The sequence below is a fragment of the Cloeon dipterum genome, chromosome 3 (assembly GCF_949628265.1).
Source record: "Cloeon dipterum chromosome 3, ieCloDipt1.1, whole genome shotgun sequence".
In the NCBI taxonomy this organism is placed as follows: Eukaryota; Metazoa; Arthropoda; class Insecta; order Ephemeroptera; family Baetidae; genus Cloeon; species Cloeon dipterum.
Window position 1 is genome coordinate 10,368,413 of NC_088788.1, and position 25,271 is coordinate 10,393,683.

General features: G+C 37.9%; 1 protein-coding gene across 5 annotated transcripts in view; it reads left to right on the forward strand.

Annotated features, from left to right (window-relative positions):
• RapGAP1 (Rap GTPase activating protein 1) overlaps positions 1 to 25,271 on the forward strand; it is a 243,819-nt gene that overhangs the window by 88,733 nt on the left and 129,815 nt on the right. Inside the window, exon 1 of one of the 5 annotated variants that reach the window (XM_065485378.1) lies at positions 16,406 to 16,966. The exons of the other annotated variants lie outside the window; for them this stretch is intronic. Coding sequence (XP_065341450.1) covers positions 16,818 to 16,966 — 149 coding nt within the window. The 5' untranslated portion in view covers positions 16,406 to 16,817. Of the gene's footprint in view, positions 1 to 16,405; positions 16,967 to 25,271 lie in introns of those variants that run through there. 5 annotated transcript variants of the gene reach the window in all.

The following is a 25,271-nucleotide window of genomic DNA, read 5'->3' on the forward strand; positions in this document are numbered from 1 at the left end:
GCACCCCTCGAGAGTCATTTTCACTGCACAAAACTGCATTTACTCTGCGGGTCACAATCAACGAGCGCAAGACAAAGGAGCTGCATGAGCGTGTGACGCACGGAGCATATATGGTCCAGCAGTCGCCTCTCGAGAATGCACTCTCGGGGAATTTGCATAATGCAGCTTTCTTTCTCTCTTTGACGGCCAACGAGGCTGCAGCAGCGAGTCAAAAGACATTTTTCCACTCGGATTGGCACATCGTGTTTGACGTTAATGAAGAATGCAACTCAAAACATAAAGTCAGTATGCGGAAGTTTTTGTGCTACCGGCTCTATATTTCTTGCTTCAACTGACAAATTGCATTTTATCTTAATTAACGAACGGAAAAAGCACTTCATGAATGGAGTTGATCCAATTTATAATTTTTTTGAGCACGTTGTTGCCAAAGAACAATTTTATGCGCCGTTTCTTTTAAAGAAATATTCAACGTTTGATTGAATCAAGAAAGGAACAATAATTATGATCCCATTGAAATATAAAAAAACTCACCCCTCGATTTAAGAAATCCTTGAATGACTTTCAACTCAAGTAATAACAAAGTTTGGGAATTTAATAGTCAGTAATTCAACATTGAACCACTGCTATGGACCACAACTTAAATAGATGCGATTATATTACAAGAAGCAAGTTTTTTTTTATTGCAAAAATTAACTTTGAATACTTAAAGGAACAAATATTAAAAACTAGCTTTTTTTCATTGAAGCTTTCAAAGAGCAAACATTTTGTTAATATTAGTTTAGAGCTACATGAAAGTTTTGTAAAAAAAATATTGCTTATAGCACTCATCATCATCATAAGGTATTTCACAATTTTACAAAGGAATTTTCTGGAAGACATCACAAAATTTTATTTATCACATTTTAATTTCATGCAAATAATATTTAATTTTTAATTGTTCTTAGCCGACTAAAACTCCCAAGTCAATAAAAAAGAACAATGAAATCCACACGAAAATATTAATTAAATTGTCTCTATTGTATTTTTGTTTATTTTTACGCGAATAAATTAAAAGGAGATGTGTGCCAAAAGCTCATAACGGACAAGGACGAGTCGTGCTGTGCTCTCGGCAGCAGATAAGCAGGTTCAAAAGTTTCGTCAGGCCTGTGTGTGGAGCCTGGAGCGCACCAAGGCTGCAATGACACGGCACACAATTAACGCCCTCTCTTTCACCGCCCGAAATAGATTAGTTTTGCGAACTCCAATTATCCGCGATTTTCTGCGCGCATGGCCATCAACAGAAAATGGTTGTGCGTGAAATTCCGAGAGCAGCTAGCGCGGCTCCCACCTAGGCGACGATTTATTGAGATTGATTAAGGCCAAATGGCTTTTCTGGAAAGCGACACGCCAGCCACTCACTGTCAGCCGGTCTGGCGGCGGCCGGAGGTGCAAATAATTGGTTTCAAGTGCGGACGACGCCTCCGCCACCGAGCCAATAATTCAATCTCGACCTCACATTATTTGTTGCACGCTGCGCGCGTTAAATTTTAATGCAGTGCCGCAATTCAGACTAATTTTCTCCTTCTTTGTTGCAGGTGAGTACAGCTCAGACTTCAAGCAGTTCATTTTCTCCAAAATCGTAAGTTTGGGAAGCGATCTTTTTGCTGGAAAAATTAATTGATTAAAATAGATATACAAATAACGCATATTTTACATGTGTTTTTAATTGAACATGTTGACAAAATTTTAATTTTACTTCTTCAATATATGTTTTTATTTCTTTAATGTATTTTAAAGTTAAAATAATTTTAATTTTATTAAATTTAATTACATAAATTTATTTATGTTTAGTTTTGTTTAGTCATAAATACGAACAAAACTTTGAGTAATGCATGCAATTATTTTTTTAAATATTTATTTATAAATCCACTTCTACATTCTCAAAATGAACACATTAATATAAAAAATATGAGTCAGAACAGAACATGTATATTTCGTTTTCTGAAATAAATCAAGGGAAAATTAGAATATAAAATACTCCTCATTCTGTACACTGTGTCTAACAGTAACTAAACTAAGACGATAACAATTTGAATTAATTGTTTGCAGTTCTTCCTGTAAATTTTACCGGTTAATCATTTTTGAAGTAATCCGAAGACAATAGCAAATGCAGCAAAGAGCAACAGTGTGCCGCATTATTTCGAGCAAAATCGGTGCTCACAGCGCACTAGTTGATGGGTGTGGTACGAGATGTCAGAATGAGCTATGGACCCAATAACCCCGGCGATGAAAGCGCGGCGGCACAGCGCACTCTCGTTTTAACAAGACCAATAAATAAGCGCGCCGGAGAAAAAGACACAGCCCTATTCCGTCTGCTGTAACTACTATGAGCTGGCAAATTGTTATTAGAAATTATTGTTGGCTTATCGATATGACAGAAAAAGCCGAGAGTTGCTTTTGAAATATTTTACTGCTTTGAAAACGGCACACAAAAGGTTTCGTCACACGCGTGCGTCCACCTGACAGATTTATTTCGAATATCATTGCGGCAAAGCAGCGCGTAATATCTTGCCTCTCATTCCTGTGTTTTATGCGAGCCATTTTGCATAATCTAGGCCATGTTATGATCAAAATCGCAGCCGTGACTCGGCTCATTTGTTGATTTATGAGATACCTTGGAATGGAATTATAAAAGAGATCATAACATAATTGCCTTAATTGCTCGAAATGGATAACCGACATAAATTTCGCTTAATATGCTCCAGTTTTATAGAAAAAGGCACTAAAACAGTTGATTTGTTTGTAGACGCATAATTGGTTATTTTGGTAAACCACTTCATTTATAAAGATTTATACTCAAATAATTATTATTGATAGCATTCCAGCCAGGGGACCTTGGATTTTATAGCCATATCCATCGCAAAAAAAATAAATCTAAAAAATCAGTATGAATCTCATGGGGTGAATTAATTATTTTCTGCTGCATTTTTCTTTTACGTAAAAGGCTCAGCGTTCTAAGTTACAATATTACTGAGTGTCTCTGTATATTTTTGGAACGGCTTTTTATTTGCGAAAAAGGTTAAATCTATCATTTGTTCAGTAATTTACATAAGAATAAAGAGCAGCATGGATTAAATTCTAAATCAACGTTTCTATCGCGGTTTTCTTAGCGAAGTTTTGGCGAGGTTTGGCCTGAAATTTGTAATTAAATTCTGTTGGTATGGCTTTGTACATAAAAGAACCTTAATTAAAATTAATAATTTACAAACTGACTTATGCTGAAGCCATTATCCACTAACAAAGTTAACTGCGGAGCCGTAAATTATGCAACTTGCACATCAGCCCTGGCTTGCGGTTGCCTAAAATCATAAAAATAATTGCTCCACAAAACTTCAAATTATAAGTGAGGTAATCATCATTATTGATATTAAATTTATCAAAACCTCAAACCTTGAATTAACCATAACTCTGGTAATTTTTAAATGCAGAATTTAGACTCCTCAGAAAATCGACCTGGATTTTTGCATGCTTAAAAGCGGCGAGCTCTGTCTCCCTATACTGAAAAAATCATGATTTATCTTGAAAGAAAGCTAATTTGCCTCCCTCGATTGAAGTGAAGGGAAAATTGGCAAGCTGTTGCCAATATTTTGGAAACTCTGGAATTTTTTGCTGTCTTTGCTTCTAATTTATTTATTGCAAATCGTAGAGATAAAATTATGGAAAATTTCTAGAGCTAAACATGCAGACCATTTTTCATTGTTGCCCTGTTAAGATTTCTTTGAACATGCATTTGAAAGTTTTCAAACATTTCTGGCGAAGAAACCAATGTGGCCTTTTGTATACAGATTCATTTCTTGTCAATGGAGACGTCGAAGATAGTCAAGTCACACCCATAATATGGGTCAAATTGCGATTCATAGCGGAGTGCATAGCGAGCTTGAAAAATAGATCTGCATTCCAGGTGGAGATTGGCTTCACGCCCATGCAGGCATCATGACTCCAACGCTGCATACCACGCGGGCCAAATTGCTCATTGTGCCAACTCCTTTAAAGGCTGCGGATTTCGACTGCAGAGAGAGCACACAAAGCGAATTTTGAAAGCATGAGAGAGACCTTTGGCTGTCGCGAGAATAAACATACGCACAAATGATCGATGACACGATATCTCAATCAATAATAATAAATAACACCATTGAGAAAGAGGCTGCACGGCACGCGGTTAATGGCTCAATACACATATACAAATCGCACCGTCCGAGTGAAATATGCTGCTGCTTCTCTCGGCGTTGCGAAATGCGCCTCTCCTGCAGCACCGCGCGTACGTGTATGTATATGTTAATCGAAGCAGAAGATGAAGTGAGCTTGATTGGAACAAGGGAGCAGATAGCCGATCGATGCAAACGTGATTGCGGCAGGTGTGAAAGTAAAAGCCGCTTTTACTTACGTATATATGCATGCACAGCACACTCGGATTTCGGCTGATTAATTTATTGTATTCTCCTCGGGGAAGGCCGTCCAGTGAGCGTTTACCTCAGACCATAGCATATTGTTCCAGTCGCAAATCAAACGTCAAAACAGATTTGGTAATTTAGCAAAAGTGCCTGAGGCTGTAAGATTTATTAAATTTTGCTTGGAATATGACACCTGAAAATCTGTGCTCGTAACATTTGAAATTTGTGTCAGTGTTATCTGTGCCAACATGCAGGCTGTCTATTTTTTAATTAAATTAAATTACGAAAAGTAGATTGATGCTATTATAGTTTCAAAATCAGATTATATTTGCTGTTATTAATCGAACCAATGCTGTATGATATATTTATTTGATCAAGAATATTTATTCTAAAAATGGTCGAAAAAGGTATCCTGCGACTTTTTTAAATAGCAAATTTGTTTAGGGGTTTGATTCCCTTTTAATGTATCGCATCCTTCAACTGACGGCCCTTTCGCTAAACCTTTTTGCGAGGATATTAGATCAATATTAATTGCTCACTTAATCGGAAAACTGCTGAAACAGCGCCTTTGGCGAAATCACTCATTTCTCGGGGCATCATCTCCTTTATTACCTCGGATGTCCTTTTCGCAGCCTCCACATCTGGAGCTGCTATATGGGTCCAGAGGCCGCCCGCACAACGAATTCCATTCATTGCTCTCGTCGCCAGTCAATCTAATATCGCGCAACGACCACCACCGTCGTCGTCGTTGCGTTTCGAAATGACGTGCGCGCGGAGAGGCAATAAATATAACGCTGACACGTCGTCTCTCTCTCTCTTGCCGGCAATTTGATATGGGGACAAAAAAGAGGCAGGCAGCTTGGGGGATAGGTCAGTGATGCATTATATGGGGCAACGCGGCGCCGTGCTGCAATAATTCACCAGCTGGGGCTAGTGCATATCCTTGTTCCTCTCGGCGGCGCAAGGGGAATGCGGTGCGAAAATGAGTGTGTTTCGCCCATTAAAAGCCGCTCGATTCTTGCGAGCTTGGTGAGTTAGTGCAATCGGCGGCGGCGGCCAGAGCAGCGAAAGGCCCTCTTGTGAAATATTAATCACTCTTCTAATCAATTGCCGGCTGTTCGTTAGAGGAGCAGTGACCCTATCTCTCTCTGTGGTTTGGCCTTAAAATCAACAAGTGTACAAATTGCCCTTGTTTTCTTGTTCATTGCTGTGAACCTTGCGGGTCTAAGTGACGAAATTTCAATTTAAACCAATTTTTCTGTAAGTCCTGTATGTGAGTGGTGATTGGGACTGAGGTCGGAGGTTGAAAAAGTGGTCGGTTGGTTGGTTAGCTCTTCGGTATTTCAAGATTCCCAGAATTATTCCATCTTTTTTTTATTTAATTTAATTTGTCTTTTGAGAATAGCAGCCTTGGAATATTTTGAAAATAATATTTTTATTAAAATATTTTTAAAAATCCTCCTTTCCAAATATAATTTGATCTTTTGGTATAGAAAGTACAAGAACGGCTTGTAGAACCTAGGAAAAAGTTTAGAAAAAATTTCCCAACAATTGAAATCTAGAAATAAAAAAGAATAACATTTTCTATCATGGCGTTTTTAAAATATGTTGGTATGCTTTAATTCATTGATTTTTCCAGCTTGGAATCTTCCTTTCAAACCCTGTGTGTTGTGGTGTGCCGGTGCAAAAGCAGACGGAAAATATGGGGCACAGGAATAAGCTCGTTATAAATATACGAGGTGGCGCTGAATGGTTGTATACTGTATACAGTATATGCATTCAATGGATTCGCAATGGGGAAAATAAATGAATACATATGTAGAGAGACTCTCTCTCTCTCTCTCCACCGCGCACACATCCTTATTATAAAAGCATTCGCCGCTATATACAGATCTGCGTGACACACTTGACGACTCGCTTTTAATTAATGCATTCCAATCCGCACACACCGAACAATAGGGCGCTAATTACACCGGTGAAAAAAGGAAAGACAAATTTCAACGGCGTGAAAAAATTTTACAGCCCACCCTGTAAAAAGTTTTATTTTTTTAATAATCAGATTATTATTTTTTTAGGACAGGGGTGGTTTCATGAGACGCAAAAAGCGGGTGCATTATTAAACAGAGCAGCAAAAAGTGGAGCACAATGCGAGGGAAGAAAAACGCGCGCGGCTCTTTTTGCATGCAAACAATGCTCTCCATTCAGACGCGAACGAAACAGTCGCACATTATATTCTAATGTAAAAATATATATACATGTGTGTGTACGAGTACGAAAGAGGGAGCATTGGTCTTGCATTAGGCCCCAGACGTGTGTGTGTTTTTTCATGCAGGCTGGTTTCCGGTCACATGGCTTGTTTTTGCACTCGCTCCGCAGCGTTTTATGAATCCAAGATGAGTGAGTGAAAGAGCCCGAGATGATTGCGCAAATTTCCCTCCATGGGAACTCGTCGCGACACATGACACAACCCTTTGAAGCTCGCCGTGCACCCGAGGGTTGCGTTTGATGCCTTTGAGGTTATTATCCCCTTTGTCGTTGTGCAGTCCTGTTGAATTAGGTCGCGCAAAGCTCGAATTCGCAGAGTACACGAGGCCCATTTTTCAATGTTGCTCAACGCTTCTATGGTATGCGATATGTAATTCATTCAATTTGTACAGGGCTCTCCTGGGTCTTTGTGAAATTATTTACAGGTTTGCGTCACAAGCATGATCTAGAAGAGGAAAATATAGGACAGTTTTATAGAACAGAGGCAGAAGTTACGTTTAAAATGATATGGCTATGAATTTCAGACGGCTATTTTTTATTGGGGGGAGGTAATTGTTTTTTAAACTCTTAATTATATAAATAGGTGGGTCGATGATTTCGATTCGATTAAAAATAGACAGTTTTTAGTGCATGAAAGCCTTGAAATAAATTTTTTTTTCTATTTTCCATGGGGTTGGCTTCTTTATAGTTATCTAGGTGAGATCACGAAGAGTCGAACGGTGTGCAGTTTTAGTAAATCTGACCACCATGAAAAAATCCTAAAGGACATAATCTTCCTTCAATAATTCCAATTTTGTATATATGGACATGAGTAAAAGTGTTTCGAGGAACGCCATAAAGGAATACACACTATACTAAAAGGGGGTTCATAAAAATTCCTCTTTTGTTCAATGACACCTAATAAAAGCGAAGGGTTATCAAGGAGCTTCTCGCCTTCTCTGCGTAATAAATTAAGAGGGAAGCCGGCATCCGCACGCGGAGTGCATCAAACGCCATAAGCGAGCTGATTGAGGCAATCACGATTCAAATTTTATTAAGGAAAGAAAGCCGGTGGTGCCAATTAGTCATCGATTATTGTTGGCCAACGGCCTCAATGCGCGCACCAAGCCAGTTTCTCGAGCGCGCAGCACATCACGCGCGTCGTCGCGGCAGCGCGGCTACTTTACAATCGCTCTCTCATTCGGTATGCACTGTTGATACGCACAATTTATCATGAATATTCATCGCGTTCGTTGCGAGATTCGGTCTAGAAACGTTCTAGTGAAGGATCGGGAAGCAGTCAAGCTGAAATATTCGTCTGACTGACCGAGAAAATCAATCATTCCGCTGACCAATCCACTTCACCGTCGTAATTGAACAATTTAGCAACAATTAATGATCAATCGGTGATGGATTGCAATCGTTACTGTACACACACACTTGAGACATATGAACGATATTGTTAAGGATGAATTATTTCTTATTTTTAGAATTGGTTTTTTAATGTGCGAAGACAGCTGATTTACAAATATTTATCGCAAATTACATATAACTAAGATTTAAAATTGAATATAACACAATTTGACGCTAGAATATTTAATTTTAATTTTAAATCGGATTTTCAAGCTTAATATTAAATTTATAGAGTTGCATACAAAATTAATTTTTCTGAAGATAAAAATATAATTTTGAGGAGATGGTTACGAATTTTAACGGAGACCGTTAAGATTTTCTTGTAACTATATTTAAAAATTAGTGATAGTAAAAACACGTCTGACAATCGTTAAAATCAATTCATTCATTTCAATCTATAAAGAAATAAATACAAAAAATTAATTACAAAAAATAGGGAGCCTTCCCCACAGCAATCTTAAATATTTATTTTTGTAATGCGGGGAATTTTAGTTCTTGCTATGAAAATTCACCTTGAATGATGTAATTTCCTCCCAACCTGATAATTTTAGCTATAAAAGTGCGAAGAAATTTAATTTTGCAAAGCGCAAACCTTTAATACAGTTTCCAGCAAACAAATCTCATTAACTGTTCTCTTTCGAATCAAACTTGGGAGGAAGAAAAAGTGTCTCGCCTCCTTCTTCCTGCGTGTCATAAACACGGGCAGCACTTTGCGGACGACTCGTAATTAAATTCCAGACCGGCACCGTGCTCTGGAAATGCAGTTTGCCTCCTTTTTTTTTCATTTCATTGCCGTGACGCAGCGAGCGTTGTTTGGCGTGCCGTAATTGCCGGACTGATTTGCATACAGCCCGACGCAGGCTCGGCCTGCTTGCTGCGCGGTAATTCGGTTAGAAAGTCATTTCGTCTACCTGACGATCGTGTCTGCCCGGTTGCCTATTCGCCACTCGCTGCCGTCCACGGGAGCAAAAAGTGATTTTCGTTTAATAATTAAAAGTCAGACGGGCGGCGCTAATCAAACTTCTTGTCACTCTCAGCAGCACACGCTCTCTTGATTGAAAATGTCTCCTCTAAGTGCTGCGAAGTTTCCAATTCGCTAGGGTAAAAATCGAACCAGAATAGCTCCACGGCTGAAAAGAGTGCTGTAACTTTGCGAAAACGCTGCCAATAATTGAGTTGATGGGAACCAAATTTTGCTAACGCTGCCTGTTTTCCTCCCCTCTAAAAAAACACTTAGAAGTTCAGCACAAACACAAGAGAACACATTTTTTGCTGTAGAAACTCACAAATTTCCGTAACATTTAATAACAAATTGAAATTTGTTCGCAAAAACGTGGATTTTTCTGGAAAAACTAACTGCATTTCAAAAGCTGTTTTCTTTTGTGGAGTTTTCCGCAATTTTGCGCATTATCCAGAATACAACATTAATTTCTATCAACAAAAATTAATATTAGACGCGCACAAAATAAATTTAAAAATCAATTTTGAAATTTGAAGCCATTGGTTTCTTAAAATATATTTTTATTTTTAAAGAACATATTTTTAAATTATATTAATTGCCTATTGTGGCGCAAATTATGAGATTTTAGGGTCAAATTCGTATAAAATCCCCGTAATTTTAATTTTTTCCGATTTTTAACGAAAAATATTGGATTTTTGCTCATTGCAAAATTAGTGAACGCTGAATACAGAGGGCAGTTTAAATAATTAAGTATTTTTATAATTTCAATCCCTTTGGACCTTTACGCTCTCCCTCTTGCGTAAAAAAACATAGGCAGCTATATAGTGCAGGGTTTTAAAATAAACTTACAACAGTGCAATCATCCCCGGGGTGACTGAACCATCTATCCAACAAAGTGGATCAAAGTAAATAAACGACAGTTGGGCTACTCATCAAATTACATGCGTACGTTACGAACACTATTCCATTTTCCATCTGTATATGTCAACGCTCTGCAGGGGGCACCTGCGTGAAAATAGGGATGATGATGTATAAAGGCAAAAGCTGTTGCGGTCTGCGCTAAAGAGGACGACCACCCGCACACGTGCCATGTGTGTCCCTGTAGGAAATGAAAATACGACGTACATACTCGTTACGAGGCCACGCACGTGTTGCTTACGCACGGGGGCGAATTGTGGAGCAGCATCGCACTGTCCGCGCGACCACCCGTGCAATTGGACTATACAATCACGTTGGCCTGACCGAAGGATGGCATGTGACCAGCGTGACCTGCTAAACCTTGCAAAAGGTGCATCACTTTCTGTTGCCTCTGCTTTCAAACGTTTAACAAAAAAAATGGTTTAACTCATGACAAGCAGAAAAGAGGGATTCTTTTAAATGGAAAAAAATCACTGTCGAATTTATTCTTGCAACTATTAGGGATGAAAGTGCTCCTGAACTACCTCAAGACTCTGGGAGCGGCCATGTTTGAATAGATTTCAATACTGCTGCGCAAAGAGCACAAGATCAAGATTAAAGTGACGGCGCATGGAATAAAATAAATTTAAGTTGGATTTTTAATGATTGTATATTAAATTTTGGAGTCTTAAAATTAATATTATGTCTATACGATTAAAATAAGCTTTTTTCTTGGTTAAAAATGTACGTGGCTCTAGACTGGATTTTTTTTATAAATTCACAGTTTTCGGAGAAAAGCATATCTCGTCTGATAAATTTGCTCATATTACAGGCCAATATCATATTATTTAATAATATAATTAAAAAATATAAAGGGTTTTAAATCTAATAGCAAGTCGTACGGAAATGAAGGAATCCATCTTAAAAATATTACGTTTTTACGTGTGACCTCCCTTGTTAAATAAAATGAATGCATATGATTAATTATAACGACATAATAATAACAGTCTCAGTTTTGTAAGAATAATGAGATCATGTGCTTAAGTACCCCATTCATTACCCCGATGGAATAATAAACAAATAAAGCTTCGGCCTTCAAGTGAATTTGATAAGAGCCCTCGCGGTTAACGAGCCAAATCCGTTTTTCTCAAGCAGCCCCAGCCCGCTGAAAAATTACAACGTTCTTGCACGAAAGTGTTTTTCATTCCGGCGGCTGGTCTAGACTTATTTACATGCATGCATATACTTTTGTCTGGGGCAATTATAGACCCGCTGGCGCCGACTTACCAGTCACGCTATTCGGCCAAACCGAATAAAGAATGTGTCTCGGGGTGTCGTATCAGCAATCTGTCCCCGTGGAATTCAATCAGCGCATTTTGAATCTAATTATAAGCGTGTGAAATGAGTTCATAAAAGCGCACTTTTTCTTGTGCACTAAACTATAAATTGATGATAAGTAATTACTTATGGACACTCGTTTTGTGCACGAGAGCAGAAATGCCGGCGGGCAGCCGTAAAAGCATGATTCAGATGGTGCACAGCAGCTTTCAGTTGAGGTCAGGCGACCAGGCGTCGTAAAACAAAGTCTGGCTGCCGCCGCCGGCGCTCGGTGCACGCACGCATGCATCTTTTCTCAAAGCAGAGCGGGTCATTATCGACGCGGCCGGGTAATTGAGAGCTCCGATGTATTTATTTTAGCCAAGAGTGGTCCAGAATGATTAAGCGAGCCAATAGTTTGAATGCGTACGCGCGTTCTCTCTGCCCCTTTGTACCATTCGACTGTGGGAACTCTCCGGCTCGCATGCAAAATATATGTCTTTATTGTACTCGATAGCGAAGCCGAGGAAAAGAGATTAATTAGCGCCAGTCGGAGAGGGAAAACAGCGCAGTGGTCATGAAAGGTTCACTCACACTTTTTGTCGAAAAGGAAAACGACTTGAATAAATATTTCCACGATGACTATAATTTTAAAAACACTTAGGAATGTTATTCCAGAAAACACACCTGAATTCCATGTTTCTGTATTTTCGGTTGGGTGAAAATTTGATGAGAATAATTAAAGACCGTCTTGGACGAAGTTTCTGAGCACACCAATCGATTCTTGAGGTTCGAATTAGGTAAAGTGGATATTTTTGTCGATTAAAAAGTGCAGCGCGTCGTGCGTAACACAAGTTGAACTTTTTACCGCCAAAAATATGAACCTATATGTGAGAACTGCGCATGCGTCAGAGCTGATGTGGCCGAGGAGAGGCCTCACGTCAGCCGCCAGCAGCCGGGGGTTGACATGTGCCAGCTCTGACGCATGCGCATTTCTCACATATAGGTTCATGTGTTTGGCGGTAAAAAAAAGTTATAATTGTGCTACGCACGTCACGCTGCACTTTTTGGTTGGAAAAATATCCACTTTAAATAATTCGACCCTCAAGAATCGATTGGTGTGCTCAGAAACTTCGTCAAAGACGGTCTTTAAATAGTACGACGTTTAGTGCTGCACAATAAGTTCTTGGCCCTACATGCCTCATCAGCGGGGGAGAAATTAGTTATTTAAAGCACTATATATGCATCACATTTTTATCATTGACGTACAAGAACTTGCTTTATTTCATTATTTCCTTTTTGTGGTGCATATATCTGACCATGTGGTACGATTTCCTGTCAGAGATAAGGAAAAGAAATTCATGAAAAAGTTTCCCCACTGCAAAAATTTGTATATGTAAAAGTTCTATATTTTTTTTAAATTTAATTCTGCACACAGCAAAGCCGGAATTTCAAGAGAGCGTAATAATTGGACCCGCATTGTGCCAGTTACATCACGACTTTTGCGCTTAATTATCCCGCTTGAAGTCTCGGCAAGCGTGCAGGAATTATCACTTTTGCATAAGCGCGATTATCCGCGAAGAGGCGCCCGCAATTACACCGCCGGAGCTGCTTTATCAGCGTAAGTAGCAGGGACGAGAGAATGCGAGCTGTGGTGTACATCTGAAGCGACGATGTGGGAATGCTGCACGTTGTATATATGTTTTCCGAGACGCAGCGCGCAGCATCTGCTCAGCATCACAGCCGACTCCATTAGCATGATGTGACAGATGAGATGATTATGAGAAGACGCTCTCGCACTATCGTCCTGCTGCCTTGCTGTCTGTCACACGGATAACTCACGCCAAACCTGCGAATTATTCAGCATCTAGAGCCGCACGACGACGCTAATGGGGTTAAGGGACTCTGCGGAGAGCACCAGGCTGCGCGATTTCGGCTATATTTTGTGCTGCTAGCGTTACCAAGGTCGCGAGGACATCTTCACGTCACGCAACAAGTGTTTTTTTTCCATAAACATCTGTGCAAGCACTTCTTTATATCTCTCCCCGTCCTATGTTCGCATCTAAAAACGTGTAAAAAACTTTATTTAAATCTAGAATGATGGGAAGGGTTGGTGTTTTAAGAGGGTTTTAAAGTTATTTTTTTAGCAATTTTTGCAAACAAAATTAATGAAAACAATTGTTATGATATAAAAATAGGTTGCCAAAATAATTTCAGATCGTTTTCCTATTCGATTACGATTTTCTTGGATTAAAATAAAGACGTATGAATCTTAATTAACCAGCTTTTTACCCTATTAACGGCACCATCTTTTTTAAAAAAGAGAATATATCTTCATTTAAAAAATGCTCCATTTCTAAGAATGGTAAGAATGTTGGTATTTCGCTCCATTTTTAAAGTTTTAATCAAACTTGAATGAAACTTACAACTGCTAAAATAATTTTTGCGCTCTTGAGAAGCCTTTAGACGATTTTAAAAGTCTTAAAAAATATCGTGATGTGTGCTCGTTTGGATTTAGTTAAGTCCTAAACCATAAGAATACTAATTAACACTCTCCTCGGTTTTAAAATAAGCCTATAGGAGCTCTCTAAAAGTTTTTATTTTATTTTAAATTTCAGATTTTGCCGTGTCTATTTATAATCATGTTCTTCTTCCCTTGAGCTCAAAGTTTATTATTGTTACCTGCCATCGTCGTCTCGAAGGAAAAGTTTCCTCCTTTCTTTTGCAAAACTTTAAAATCAGCGCCGACGTTCCTTCTATATTATTTTGTCAAAAGTAGCTTCAGCTCATCCTCTTTACTGCGAAAGGAAAATTCGGCGTGGCTCTCGGAAGATTAGGAGTTTGTTGACATGGCGCTGAGAGCTCTTCGATGAGTGGTTCTGACTGCTTGATGAAATTTAAGATTAACTGATGTATTGGTGTTGACACTCGCCTGCCAACCTGAAACTGATTTTTTTCTTCTTTCCAAATCTCAAGCTGGTTCTCGCGTAATTATGCTCTAGTCAGAGAGATGCTTCTGCCAGATCTGATGTAATGGGGCTCGTCGTTGTCAAATGGAACGCTTTTGGAGACGCGGTATGTTAATTAGCCACGTGGAAGTATCTGAAGCCAATTTGCAGGGACGAAATAAATATATTATTTAAATTAAATTTGTAACATCAGATGAAGTTAAAATATATGCGACTAATTTATTTTTGTTTGCGCAACTAACAGTTTCTTTCGCTATATAGAGTTGTAAAAAGTGGACGAATTGAAAGAAATGCTGATAAAAATGTTAACAGTATAGGAAATGCGATAGTGAGCAAGAAATTCGTCATAGTTTACGCAAAGTTCGTTGAACCAGACGCGTCACGACCCGATAGATAGACGAGGTATGTATGTGTGTATGTGATGAAAATATACGATCAATGAAGATAAACTTCTCGAGACTTTATTAGTTGGCGTTGAGTGAGTGCATGCAAGACAATGAATCGATTATCTTCAAGTCCTTATTTTTCTTTTTCCTTCCAGCGATTTCCCTGCCGCGATCTGAATTAATGCTCGTTGCCTTTTTTGCCGGTGAAAATTAATTATTTGCAAGACTGGCGCGCGAGCTTTTCCAATTTATATCGCACTGACACCTCTCTTAGCTCCGGTGAACAACAGTCGCGAGGGACTCTCTTTTGCGAGAAAAGTGCTTCTGAGAGAAAGACTTCCAAGGATGAGCGCGCGCGTGTTCTGAATTATTCATTGTCCAAGTGCAAATTAAAACTGGCGCAATCTGTTCTCCGCTTTAATTTCCGTACTTAATTCTTAAATAAAAAGGGAAAAGAGGCGTACGTCACGTGCGAGAGGAAGAATGCTGCTGGCAATTAATCTTGAAAAGAATGGATTTTTTAATGAAAAATGTTCGAAACTGCATATGCTGCGCTTGTGCTGGAAATGAACGAGCTACACGCCACCTATACGTGCGAACATTTCAGTTTGATTTATTTGCGTTCGTTCGCCTATCTCAACTTCCTTTGACTTGGGAACTTTTGCTGCACAAATGGAGTTTTTAATAGTCTGGGAAATTGCCTTTAGTGCGAAATTTATTTGAGCGAGTAATGTTTCAATTTGGCATTTTCGAGAGCAAACTTTATTTTTTCCTGCTAGACTCTTTTCTACAGTTTTACCTGATTTTTCTTTGATAATTAAATTAATTAATTAAAAAAAGTTGATCGACTTGTCAAAATTTTCCGCTTTTTGATTCCCTTCGTTATTGTAATCTATATGCAGAATAGTGTGCGAGTAATGTAATTTATTAAATTTCCTTTCTGATGAAATAAATCACGATTTTCAGTAGCGAGAAAGAGTACTCTCACCTCTTGATTAGCATATGTAAATTTCCGAGCCTTTTTTCGGAAATTTAACAGCACTCTGGGCGAATTTAAGCACTTAACTAATTTTTAGAAATTATTTTAGGTAAAGATTTAAATGATTTTCCTAAAATTTGTAGCTTTGATCTACTTAAAATGTGGGGATCTTGAAAATTTCTGGAAAACTGGCAACTATTTTGGATTTTCGAATTAGGAGTTATTGTCATTCTTTTATTTTTCAGGTTTTAGGAAGTTTATAAACCATTTTGAGTTTTGTGAAAATACGAAATTTTACCATTTAAACGCATCAGGGCACTTTCTTTTGATTGGATTTTATTTAAATGTGTAGCTTCTTCCAATTTTTCCTCTTTATTACATGCCATTGGTCATATGTTTTGGGTTATTTAAAAAAATGAAGTTTACACAAATTGGAGAAACATTCCATAGTTTCAAGAACAAATATGCTATTTGCTTGTACGGCCAGGAAGGGAAGTTCAAAAATTGTGCTTAGTAGATCAATAAAATTTTATTGTCACGAGCGGAAATATTGACAGCTCTACTAAATAATCAATAATTATCCTTTCTTGTCCGCATTTCATTTCCGATATTGTCAGCTGCTATTGACAGAGAAGAATTGTCTATTGATGAAAATTCCCGAGTCTTCTAGAGAAATAGCTCAAATTTCTTCTTGCTATGAATCCATAACAAAATTGCAGAAATCGTTCGAATTTCTGATGCGAGTTATCAGCAACTGGCCTCAAACTACAGAAGCAGGGGAAACAAATTTTTGCGGCTGCCACTTTGTCTTTCCGCCGCTGCTGGCTGCAATGAGAGGCTGGCCAATTTGATCCGGCGCGGCTCTTTGTTCCGGCGAGAGATGCTGTGGCCGGCGCCGCTTTGAAAGTGCAGGCTCAGCGGGCTCTCGAGCGGGCCGACTTCCGCCGTGTCCTTAAGGGCGCGACTGGTGCGCCTGCTTGGCCGCGCGGTGCTCGAAACGTCCTCAGCGAGACTCCTCGTCTGCCTGCCTTCCACTCGGCAGCGGAATAATGCGCAGGCAGTCAGTGTGCCGGCGCCCGTCCGCTCAGCCAGTTGGTGCCAAGAGTCGGCCGCGTGCGCCGCGTATGTGGTCCGCCGTCTCCCCAGCAGCAGTCTCGTGCTCTCCTTTGTTCCTCTGAATGGATTATTTGTGTGCGGCGCCGTGAGTGCTTTTCGCTCGCCATGCTCAAGATCCACATGCTCGAGCACCTGTCCAACTACGAGGAGGAGCAGGAGGACGACAAGACGGTCAAGAAGCAGGCCTCCACCTCGGCCTCGTCGACCTCTTCCTCCTCGTCGTCGTCAACCTTTTCCGGTGCCAGCCAGCAAGGGTCAGTAATCTTTCACACAGTGATGCCATAATTTTTTAAATAATTTATCCCAGATTATTGACAATGGTGCATTTTCCTAGTTCCATTGAATGGAATACAACACTTTCACGCTTAATTTTTAAATTACAATTATTTATTTATTAGAAACTGTTTTGAATATAAACATATCTAAAATTTTACTTTCGACAGAGGATAGTTTACAGTTTAAATTTGACTGCTTTAGGAATACACATCTCCCATGAGCTAATTAGATGCCTGGAATATTGCTCAATGTTCCGAGAAAATTTCGGTACAATTTATTTTTAATATTAATTAACACGCTTTTTATCTTATGTTATTATTTATTGAACATTTAAATGTAATATTCATTTTTAAATATTGAGCAATGTTTGGAAAATGTTACTTAAATATTTCACCAACATTTAGAAATCATTCTAATGATATTTTTATGCGTTTTGCTGGGGAAATATTTTAAATAACATTTAGAAACTGTTTTTAAATTTTACTAAAAAAGAGCAATATTTAAAAACATTTTCATTGCTCATAGGGTCGTTTTGTTGTTGTTGCGATGCAAAGTATCTCGTAACTCGTAGAAACACGCAAGGAAATAACGATTAAGCTTAATGATTTAAGGTTTTGGTTTCAATTTTTGTTTTTACGTTTAAAATGCCAAAGTTTGATAGTTCTTTCAAATTTTTCAATGGTGGCTCTCTATATTTACAGCAAATTCGTCTTGAAAAATGTTCAAGTTGCAGACTTTAAAAGAGTTACAAGGGAGCTATATTCAAAGATAAAATTTCAATTGAAGATTAAACAGAAAATATTATAAAATCTTACTCAAAACAAATCAAAACAAATGAAAATTTCTTCTTCATTGTTTGATTGTAGAATCTATTGTCTATTGCAACAATTTATTGCTCTAATTTACGGAACAATCCAAACACGAGAAACACACAAGCAATACAGAAGTCTTGATTACATTTCCATGACTGATTTCCAGTATTCTCGTCACAAAAACTACATATCAACCGCAGCATGGGGATTTTACGAGCTAAATTTTTCTTATAGGAGAAAAATTATATTTTTAAATGTGTTCATAACTATAAAATATACAAACCGTAGAGCCGATTTCCCCGGAAATTTGCGCGAAGCTTGTCTTTAAAACGAACAAACAGGTCAACAATTAAGAACATTGGTTTTAGAAAGTTACTCATTGATTTGATATTTTGTGGTATTTAGCAATAGTTTACCTCTAAAATGTGCAATTATCAAATTAGAACCAATAAACGATTAAATATATTAACGGTTTGTTTTTTCTGTAATTGTTTGCTTCGTTACAATTTCTCACGTTGTCATTTATCCAACTGTGCGTGCGCATTACGAGCTAAATTTTGCTTTTGATGAAATTAATCATGATTTTTAACGGGCAGACAGTGCTCATACCGCTGTTTATTAACGTGCAATTATTTTAACAGAATTTCTCGCAAATTCAAACGGCATCCTGCGTGAATTTGAGTTGTTTCCCAATTTTCAGAGAGGTTTCTGAACATTTTTATTTTAAACAGCGATTTAAAAAAAATAAAACCAATTTAAAGTTGATGAAGAAATCAACAAAAAACGACGGTTGTACAAAATTAATGTTCCCTTGTACGACACACCATGTAAATTTATCTAATTGCCTCTTCTTGTCACCCAAGCATGTCCAAAGTTGTAAATAATCGGACATCCAGTCGGGTTCTGATTTCACTTTTTACGAACAATATGACATGACAGTAGTAGTAGTTCTTTTCCCTAGCATCGCGCATTGTGCGTGTGTGTTCTTCATCCCAAATGAGTTACGATCGCGTCTCGCCGCGTGCATATGTTCCGAGAAGCGAGCATCTCGCATTAAATATGTGCATTTGGCGTGCTGGTACTTTTATTGGACAACTTATCTCTCTCTCACTCTCCTTTCGAGTGGGTTCTATCCTCTTCAACCGCGGCCTAAAACAGGGGTCATATAGTTTCGAAAATAAGGATCGCTGCTGCGCTTTTATTGCCCTTATTGTTTGTGTCCTCCTCTGGTGAAGGTCAGAGTTGAAATAGGTTCCGGGGGATGCCGATAGACTTGGGGTCACGCAGTAGCTTATCTGCACACTTGATAGGGACCGGCTGGGAAAGGCGCTCGCGGTGTCTGAATAAATTAACAAACTCCGCCGGGTATGACGGATTTATTTACCGAGTGCCGCTGAAAACTTTTTTGACGTCGGATAAATTTTTAATGTTACACTAGAGAGACTGGCACGTACGTGCATTAAATTTTTGTGAATTATTAATAGCCGGGGGATAGTTCTCAATTGTAAAAAGTAAACCCGACTAAAGTTCATCTTACATGTTAAATGGAACTGGAACTGTCTTTGGTAAGAGTAAAATAATTTATTTTAATATTAAAATCTAGGATTTTTTCTTCTGATTCTGCTTTTCTCCATAGAAGGGTAGGGAATGATAGGAAAGTGATGCATCTGAAAAATGTTTGGTCGCTAAATGAACACAAATCATGCACTTTAAATATTTTTAAGTATTTCTTAAACAGTATAATATGGTCTAGTTCACCTATGATGCCTGATTAACACATAAAAACTTGGAAAATGATCCAAATTTATTATTTATTAAATTTTTCTTTATTGTTTAAGTGAGTTAATTTTTTTCAATAAATTAAAGTGTTGCTTGGTGAAACGTGTAAAGTTTTTCTCATATAGATATGAAATAAAGTCAAATTAATGTCAGGATTCATTTATTTATCAATCGTTTTCAATGCGATGGTCACATAAAAATACACTTCAAACCACAATTTACCCGGTATTTAATCTTATCTCTTTTAATCTTTGTTCATCTTGTAAGCAGAAAGATGTTTAAAAACCTAGTTGAGTCATAAATTCTTCTCCAATGAGCTATGCATTTAGGCTTTTGGAAAAGGTATTGACAAAAATAATCCATATTGTGATGCATTTTCCTCTATAAAATAATTTTAATTCACCCGTGAAATTATCTTAATTTGACCTTAAAGCTCATTTTACAAAAGTAAAAATTATTTGGTTCAAATTGGATGCAACTTCCTCTTTGTAAATCAAGCTTTTATTTTCCGTATTGCTACAGAAATGTAAAAAAATTATCATGAACTCGTGTGGTCTTGCCGTCATTGGCACATATATTAGCAAGTAAAATATATATGTGACAGTTATTTGCAAGCTGTTCAGAAATTGGTATTGAAAAGAGAAAAATTGGGAATAAGTGGTTAGAAACAGAAACCGTTTCAAACTATCTACATGCAGACTTAAAGTGGATTGATTCAATGAAATACAATAATATTTGAAGCAGGGAGACTTTTGAATAGCACTATTCTAAAAAATTTAGTGTCGATTTAGTCAATTTTGACTTTAACTGAGGTTTATGCATTTTGGCAATAAGGATTTCTCAGGGTTTTCCAGAATTGAAACTATTTTAAAATATTTTTTTGTCTTTTTTGTTGGAAAAAACGTTTAAAATTCGCAACCCTATCTAGTTCCCATTTTTTATTTCTGATCATAACCATCAAAATGAAAACACCTTCAATAACCATTGAGTATATAGTTGGATTCATTCTTTAAAGAGCTGATACAAATTACATTTTTTCTTCCTCAACTCTTACATTATAACACATCGGTAAACATTCCACAGCGACCATTATAAAAATGAAAACGGCCGATAGTCTGCTCTTAACAGCAAAGAGCCCTCCACATTTATAACCACACAAAAAACAGTGTTGAAACACGTTACGGGCGCGCACTGGAGAATGCAATACCGATATTTCATTATTTGCCCTCCACTCGGAATCCATCAAGTGGCGGCGGCGGCGGGCAAATAAATATTCGCCGCAATCAATTCATTTCATTTAATTTGGCGCTGAAAAATAATCGAGCGGCAGCGAGTAGTAATAAATCTCGCAGCCCGAGATGAGATTCAATTCGAAGAAAACTCAATTAAGGGGTCTGCAAAACAAAGGCGTGTGCGCAAGCAGTAGGAAGAAAAGCAATTAAGAATATTTCAATTATTGCCAGCTCGCTCTTTTTTTTTCGCCCTTGACCGCCGCTGGTGCACTGTGTAAGTTTGTTTTCAGCAAATCAGATTTATGGCTTCACCTCTTGCGCGCTCCTAAGTGCACAGATTACACTTTAATTAAAAGGGATTACTTTTGCTGCCGCCACTGCGGTGGCATTCGCAGCAAACAAAGCTCTCCATCACGCCCCAGCAGTCGCACTAGGGCACTTGCTGCTGGCCGGCACAAAAATTCGGTTTCTCTCCGCGCCGCACAATAGTTTGATCGCCGCCGGATTCACAGCGTGAGGCGAGAGCAGAAAAAAAAACAGAGAGAGAGAGCGTTCGCCGATTGAAAGTTTTCTCTCATTTTCAGCTTGTTAAATTTGGACTCAATTGTGCTATCGTATAAGTGATAAAAATAATCAGAAATTTAGTCAGATTATGAAATTCTTCACAATTGAATGAAAGATGATAGTTGTCTGACGTTGTTTGATTTTTTTGTATTGTCAGTCTGGTAATCATTACTATAAATTTAGTAATAATGCCGTTGTTTTCAATGTAAATGTTGACAGTAACGATAATGTCAAAATATTATTAATCTTCAGTATTAATTAAGTGAGTATGAGTAGCATTCAGAAAAATTTGTTTCCTTGTTTAGGTCAGTTCGTACAAATTAAAAATTGAAATTTTCCTTAGCAGCAATGTAATTAAAAAATATCAATTAACCACAAAATTATTTACTCTGAGTGCAAAAATATTGTCAAAATTCACATCCTGAGGTTTAATGACCCTTAATTAGATTATTAGGTCTGAAGCAGCACCTGGAGCGTAGTTTGCTATAAAAAAGCCTTGACTTCTTTCAAAAAACCACCCTGCAGATCCGAGGGGGTGGGGGTTGGAACCTCTGTAAAAGCTATTTTTGTCAATTGTTTTCGGCAAAAGCTGATAAATTTTAATTGAATGCTTTTGGCATGTAAGATTTACGGTTAAAATTCATTCCATGCGTTACGATTGGCAGGCCTTAATTAACAGCTTTTAATTTTTAAAATTTTCTCACGCATCAGTTTAATTAAAAAAGAAGCGATTAATCACAGAATCATTTACTCTGAGTATTAAAATACGGTCAAAATTGACACCCATAATTAGATAATCGGGTCTCTAGCAGCACCTATGGAGCGTATAGTTATTTGCTATCAAAAATCCTTGACTTCTTCCAAAAATCACCCTGCAGATCCGAGGGGTGGGGGTTGGAACATTTGCAAAAGCTATTTTTTGTCAATTGTTTTTGGCAAAAGCTGATAAATTTTAACTGAATGCTTTGGGCATGTATAAGATTCACGGTTAAAATTCATTCCATGCGTCACTAATATGTATAGCAAGTAGTGCAGGCCTTAATTAACAGCTCTTAATTTTCAAAGTTTTCTCCACACGAGCTGTCAAAAAGGATGCACCTCCTTTATTTCGCAGCAGGCGAACGAACGTGGAGCAATGCGTGCGCATTGATTAGCGTGAGTGTGCCTGGTTCCGCTATGCCCTCGCGTTCGCGTTGTGACAATAACGGCTCATCGGGGCCCAAGTTTCAGAACACGTAGTACACATTATGCATACATCCATACGAAATGCTGCTTTTGAAAAGGCTGAGTCGGTCGGTCTCCTGCATTTTGTCAGTCGTGAAAAGCACGTGCCTCTGCCATGTATATTTGAAGGCGTAAATATAACGAGGCGCGGGCTGGGCACACACACACACACACACACTCACTCACTCACTCTCAGCTCCCACAAAAGACTTTTTCGTCAACACCGGTCACAAGCACGCGTGAGGACCCTGCGTCTTTTATTTCCGCGCATGAATACTGCACACGTCGCAATTTCTTTTCGCCAACGACGTAGAAAATGCTTGATTTTCTTGGAAACACATATAAGCTGAGACGTATAATTTGAATTTTTTTTATCTTTGGAGCCGCAAAGCTTTGTAAGATTGTGTGCAACCGTTCGTATAATATTTCGAGCACTTCCGCTCTGATTTTAAATTAATTTTGCTGCTGGAAATTCAGAACGTTAAACTATTTCACTATAAGATGTTTTGAAAATTTAATAAATATCAAAGTACAAAATTTTGTATTTTAAGCGTTCATTAAATTTATTTTTTGTCAAATTTAGCAAAATATAGATGGTTAAAATGAGCAATATATAAATCAGGACCACGCTACTGCTAATTTCCAGATTTAGCAAAATTTTCTCGAACATTTCGATTGATTTAATTCCGCTCATCGCGATCGATCCAACAGTTGAGCGAATTATGATGCAAAGTTCCCTTCTGATGAAATAAAAATTTATTTTCAATAGGCTGACTAATGATACACGATACACACCGCTTGTTTAGCATAAACAAAAATGCTCAAAAATATAAAAGGCAGCCTGAGAAATGATGTAACTCTTTTTAAGTTTCAGGCAAAAATTAGAATGATTTTTCACAATTTATTAGTATTGACACACTTAAAAACTGGTTTGACTTATTTGATTGAGGAGTAAAACAATTTTTTACATTTAAATATTCTCAACAGTTTTACAGAAAATGATTTTTTTTTATTAAAAGGATGCAAACAGAGGCGAACGTAGCCCCGAATAAAAACGTTTTAAAAACAAATCAGTCCAAAATTTTATTGGGCGATTGCCAATGCCAGCTTTTTGACTGGATATACTGTTATTTCAACGCGTATTTACTCATCAAGCAGGCACTGCAGTGCGCAAGACAGAATGCTTCCGCTTTTAAATGATCGGCCGCCTTTTTTAGAAGAGCTCTGAAATAGCTCTCGTTTTTCCTTTGCTCGGCCAAGAACCAGCATAGTTGTTTGCTCCAGCTCATCCCATAAAAAATTGGGCACTTCAAATATTGCTGGGGCTCAGTGACACGATCGAGAAATGCCGGCTCGCGATCCATCATCATCAGGCGGCGGGATCTCTTCTCATTCATCATCCCTCGGCAGGCGCCTGTGTGTGTGTTGTGTACATTCGGCTCCGACGACTTGCTCCGCGTTCGCTTGCTCTCGCTATAGACATGCTAATATGTAAATTATGCGGTGTTTATGCACTGTAGAGAGCGGCCCGGCCAGTGGGGTGTTAAGGTATGTATGTATGTTGTGCGTACGTAGAAGAAAACACGATGATTATTACGAGCTTGTTCTTTCTTTCTCGGCGTGCGATGTGTCGGTAATAAATTCAGCCGGACTTGCTCTCGCTTGTTGTTGAATATGGCTGATATCTATTCCTGTCCTGATATATCATCATCACGTCTGGAGCGCTCTTCTCCTCTGGACTATTTCTCGAACATTATTTTGCGCGTTGTGCACCAAGCAGAGCAGCGTTTGCGGAAATTTAATAAAATAGGACGATTCAATTGGCTGAAACGGTTGCCAAATTAATTAAATTAGCATATAGTTTGAAAATACTTTCATGGACACGAGGAACTAGAAGAAGTGCAGCAATTATTTTTGTAATACTTCTCCGAGGAAAGCTAATTAACATTTCATGAGCAGCGAATGTGAATCAGAATGTTAAATTTATGTAAAGATATATTTTTCGTGTAATAGTTTTCAAATTGCTCTAATAAATTTCGTGTGGCTGATAGGAAAATACTTCAAGATTAATTCATTCCATGATTTATGTTTTTAATATTCAATATGAAAATCGCTCTTACAATTTGTCACGAACAGATGACATCACAGTTTATTTAAAAGTTTCAAGCTCTAATTTCAGAATCAGTTCCTGGTTTTACGTACAAGACTATAAACGCGAAAACTGAAATTGATTCAATCTTTTGCTGTATTTAAACATTGAGAAGAAGTGTTCCAAAAGCATGCATGATAAATAATTACCGTGAAAAGCTGCACCTCTCGTTTAAAACTGTTTTAACTTCTTGATTCAAAATAGCCCAAATTTACAAAATATTTTTAATCAGAATTTAGTTATTAATATTGCTCATGCTCACGCAGACTTCAAATTTTAAATAGATTTTTGTTGGCTGCTGAGCAGAAATTTTTGGTAAATTCTGAGTTCTTTTTTTCAACTTTCGCTGAGGAATGGCACTTTGATATTATTTTCGGGCAAATTAATTGAAGCAAACAAATGTCATTCAATGCATTTTTCTTTTTCTGAACTTTGCTGGATTCCACATTTAAAAGTGTTCCGAGTTTCTCTGACCCTCTCTGGAGGACATAAAATTAAATGGAAGGGCCACATTTTTTATTTT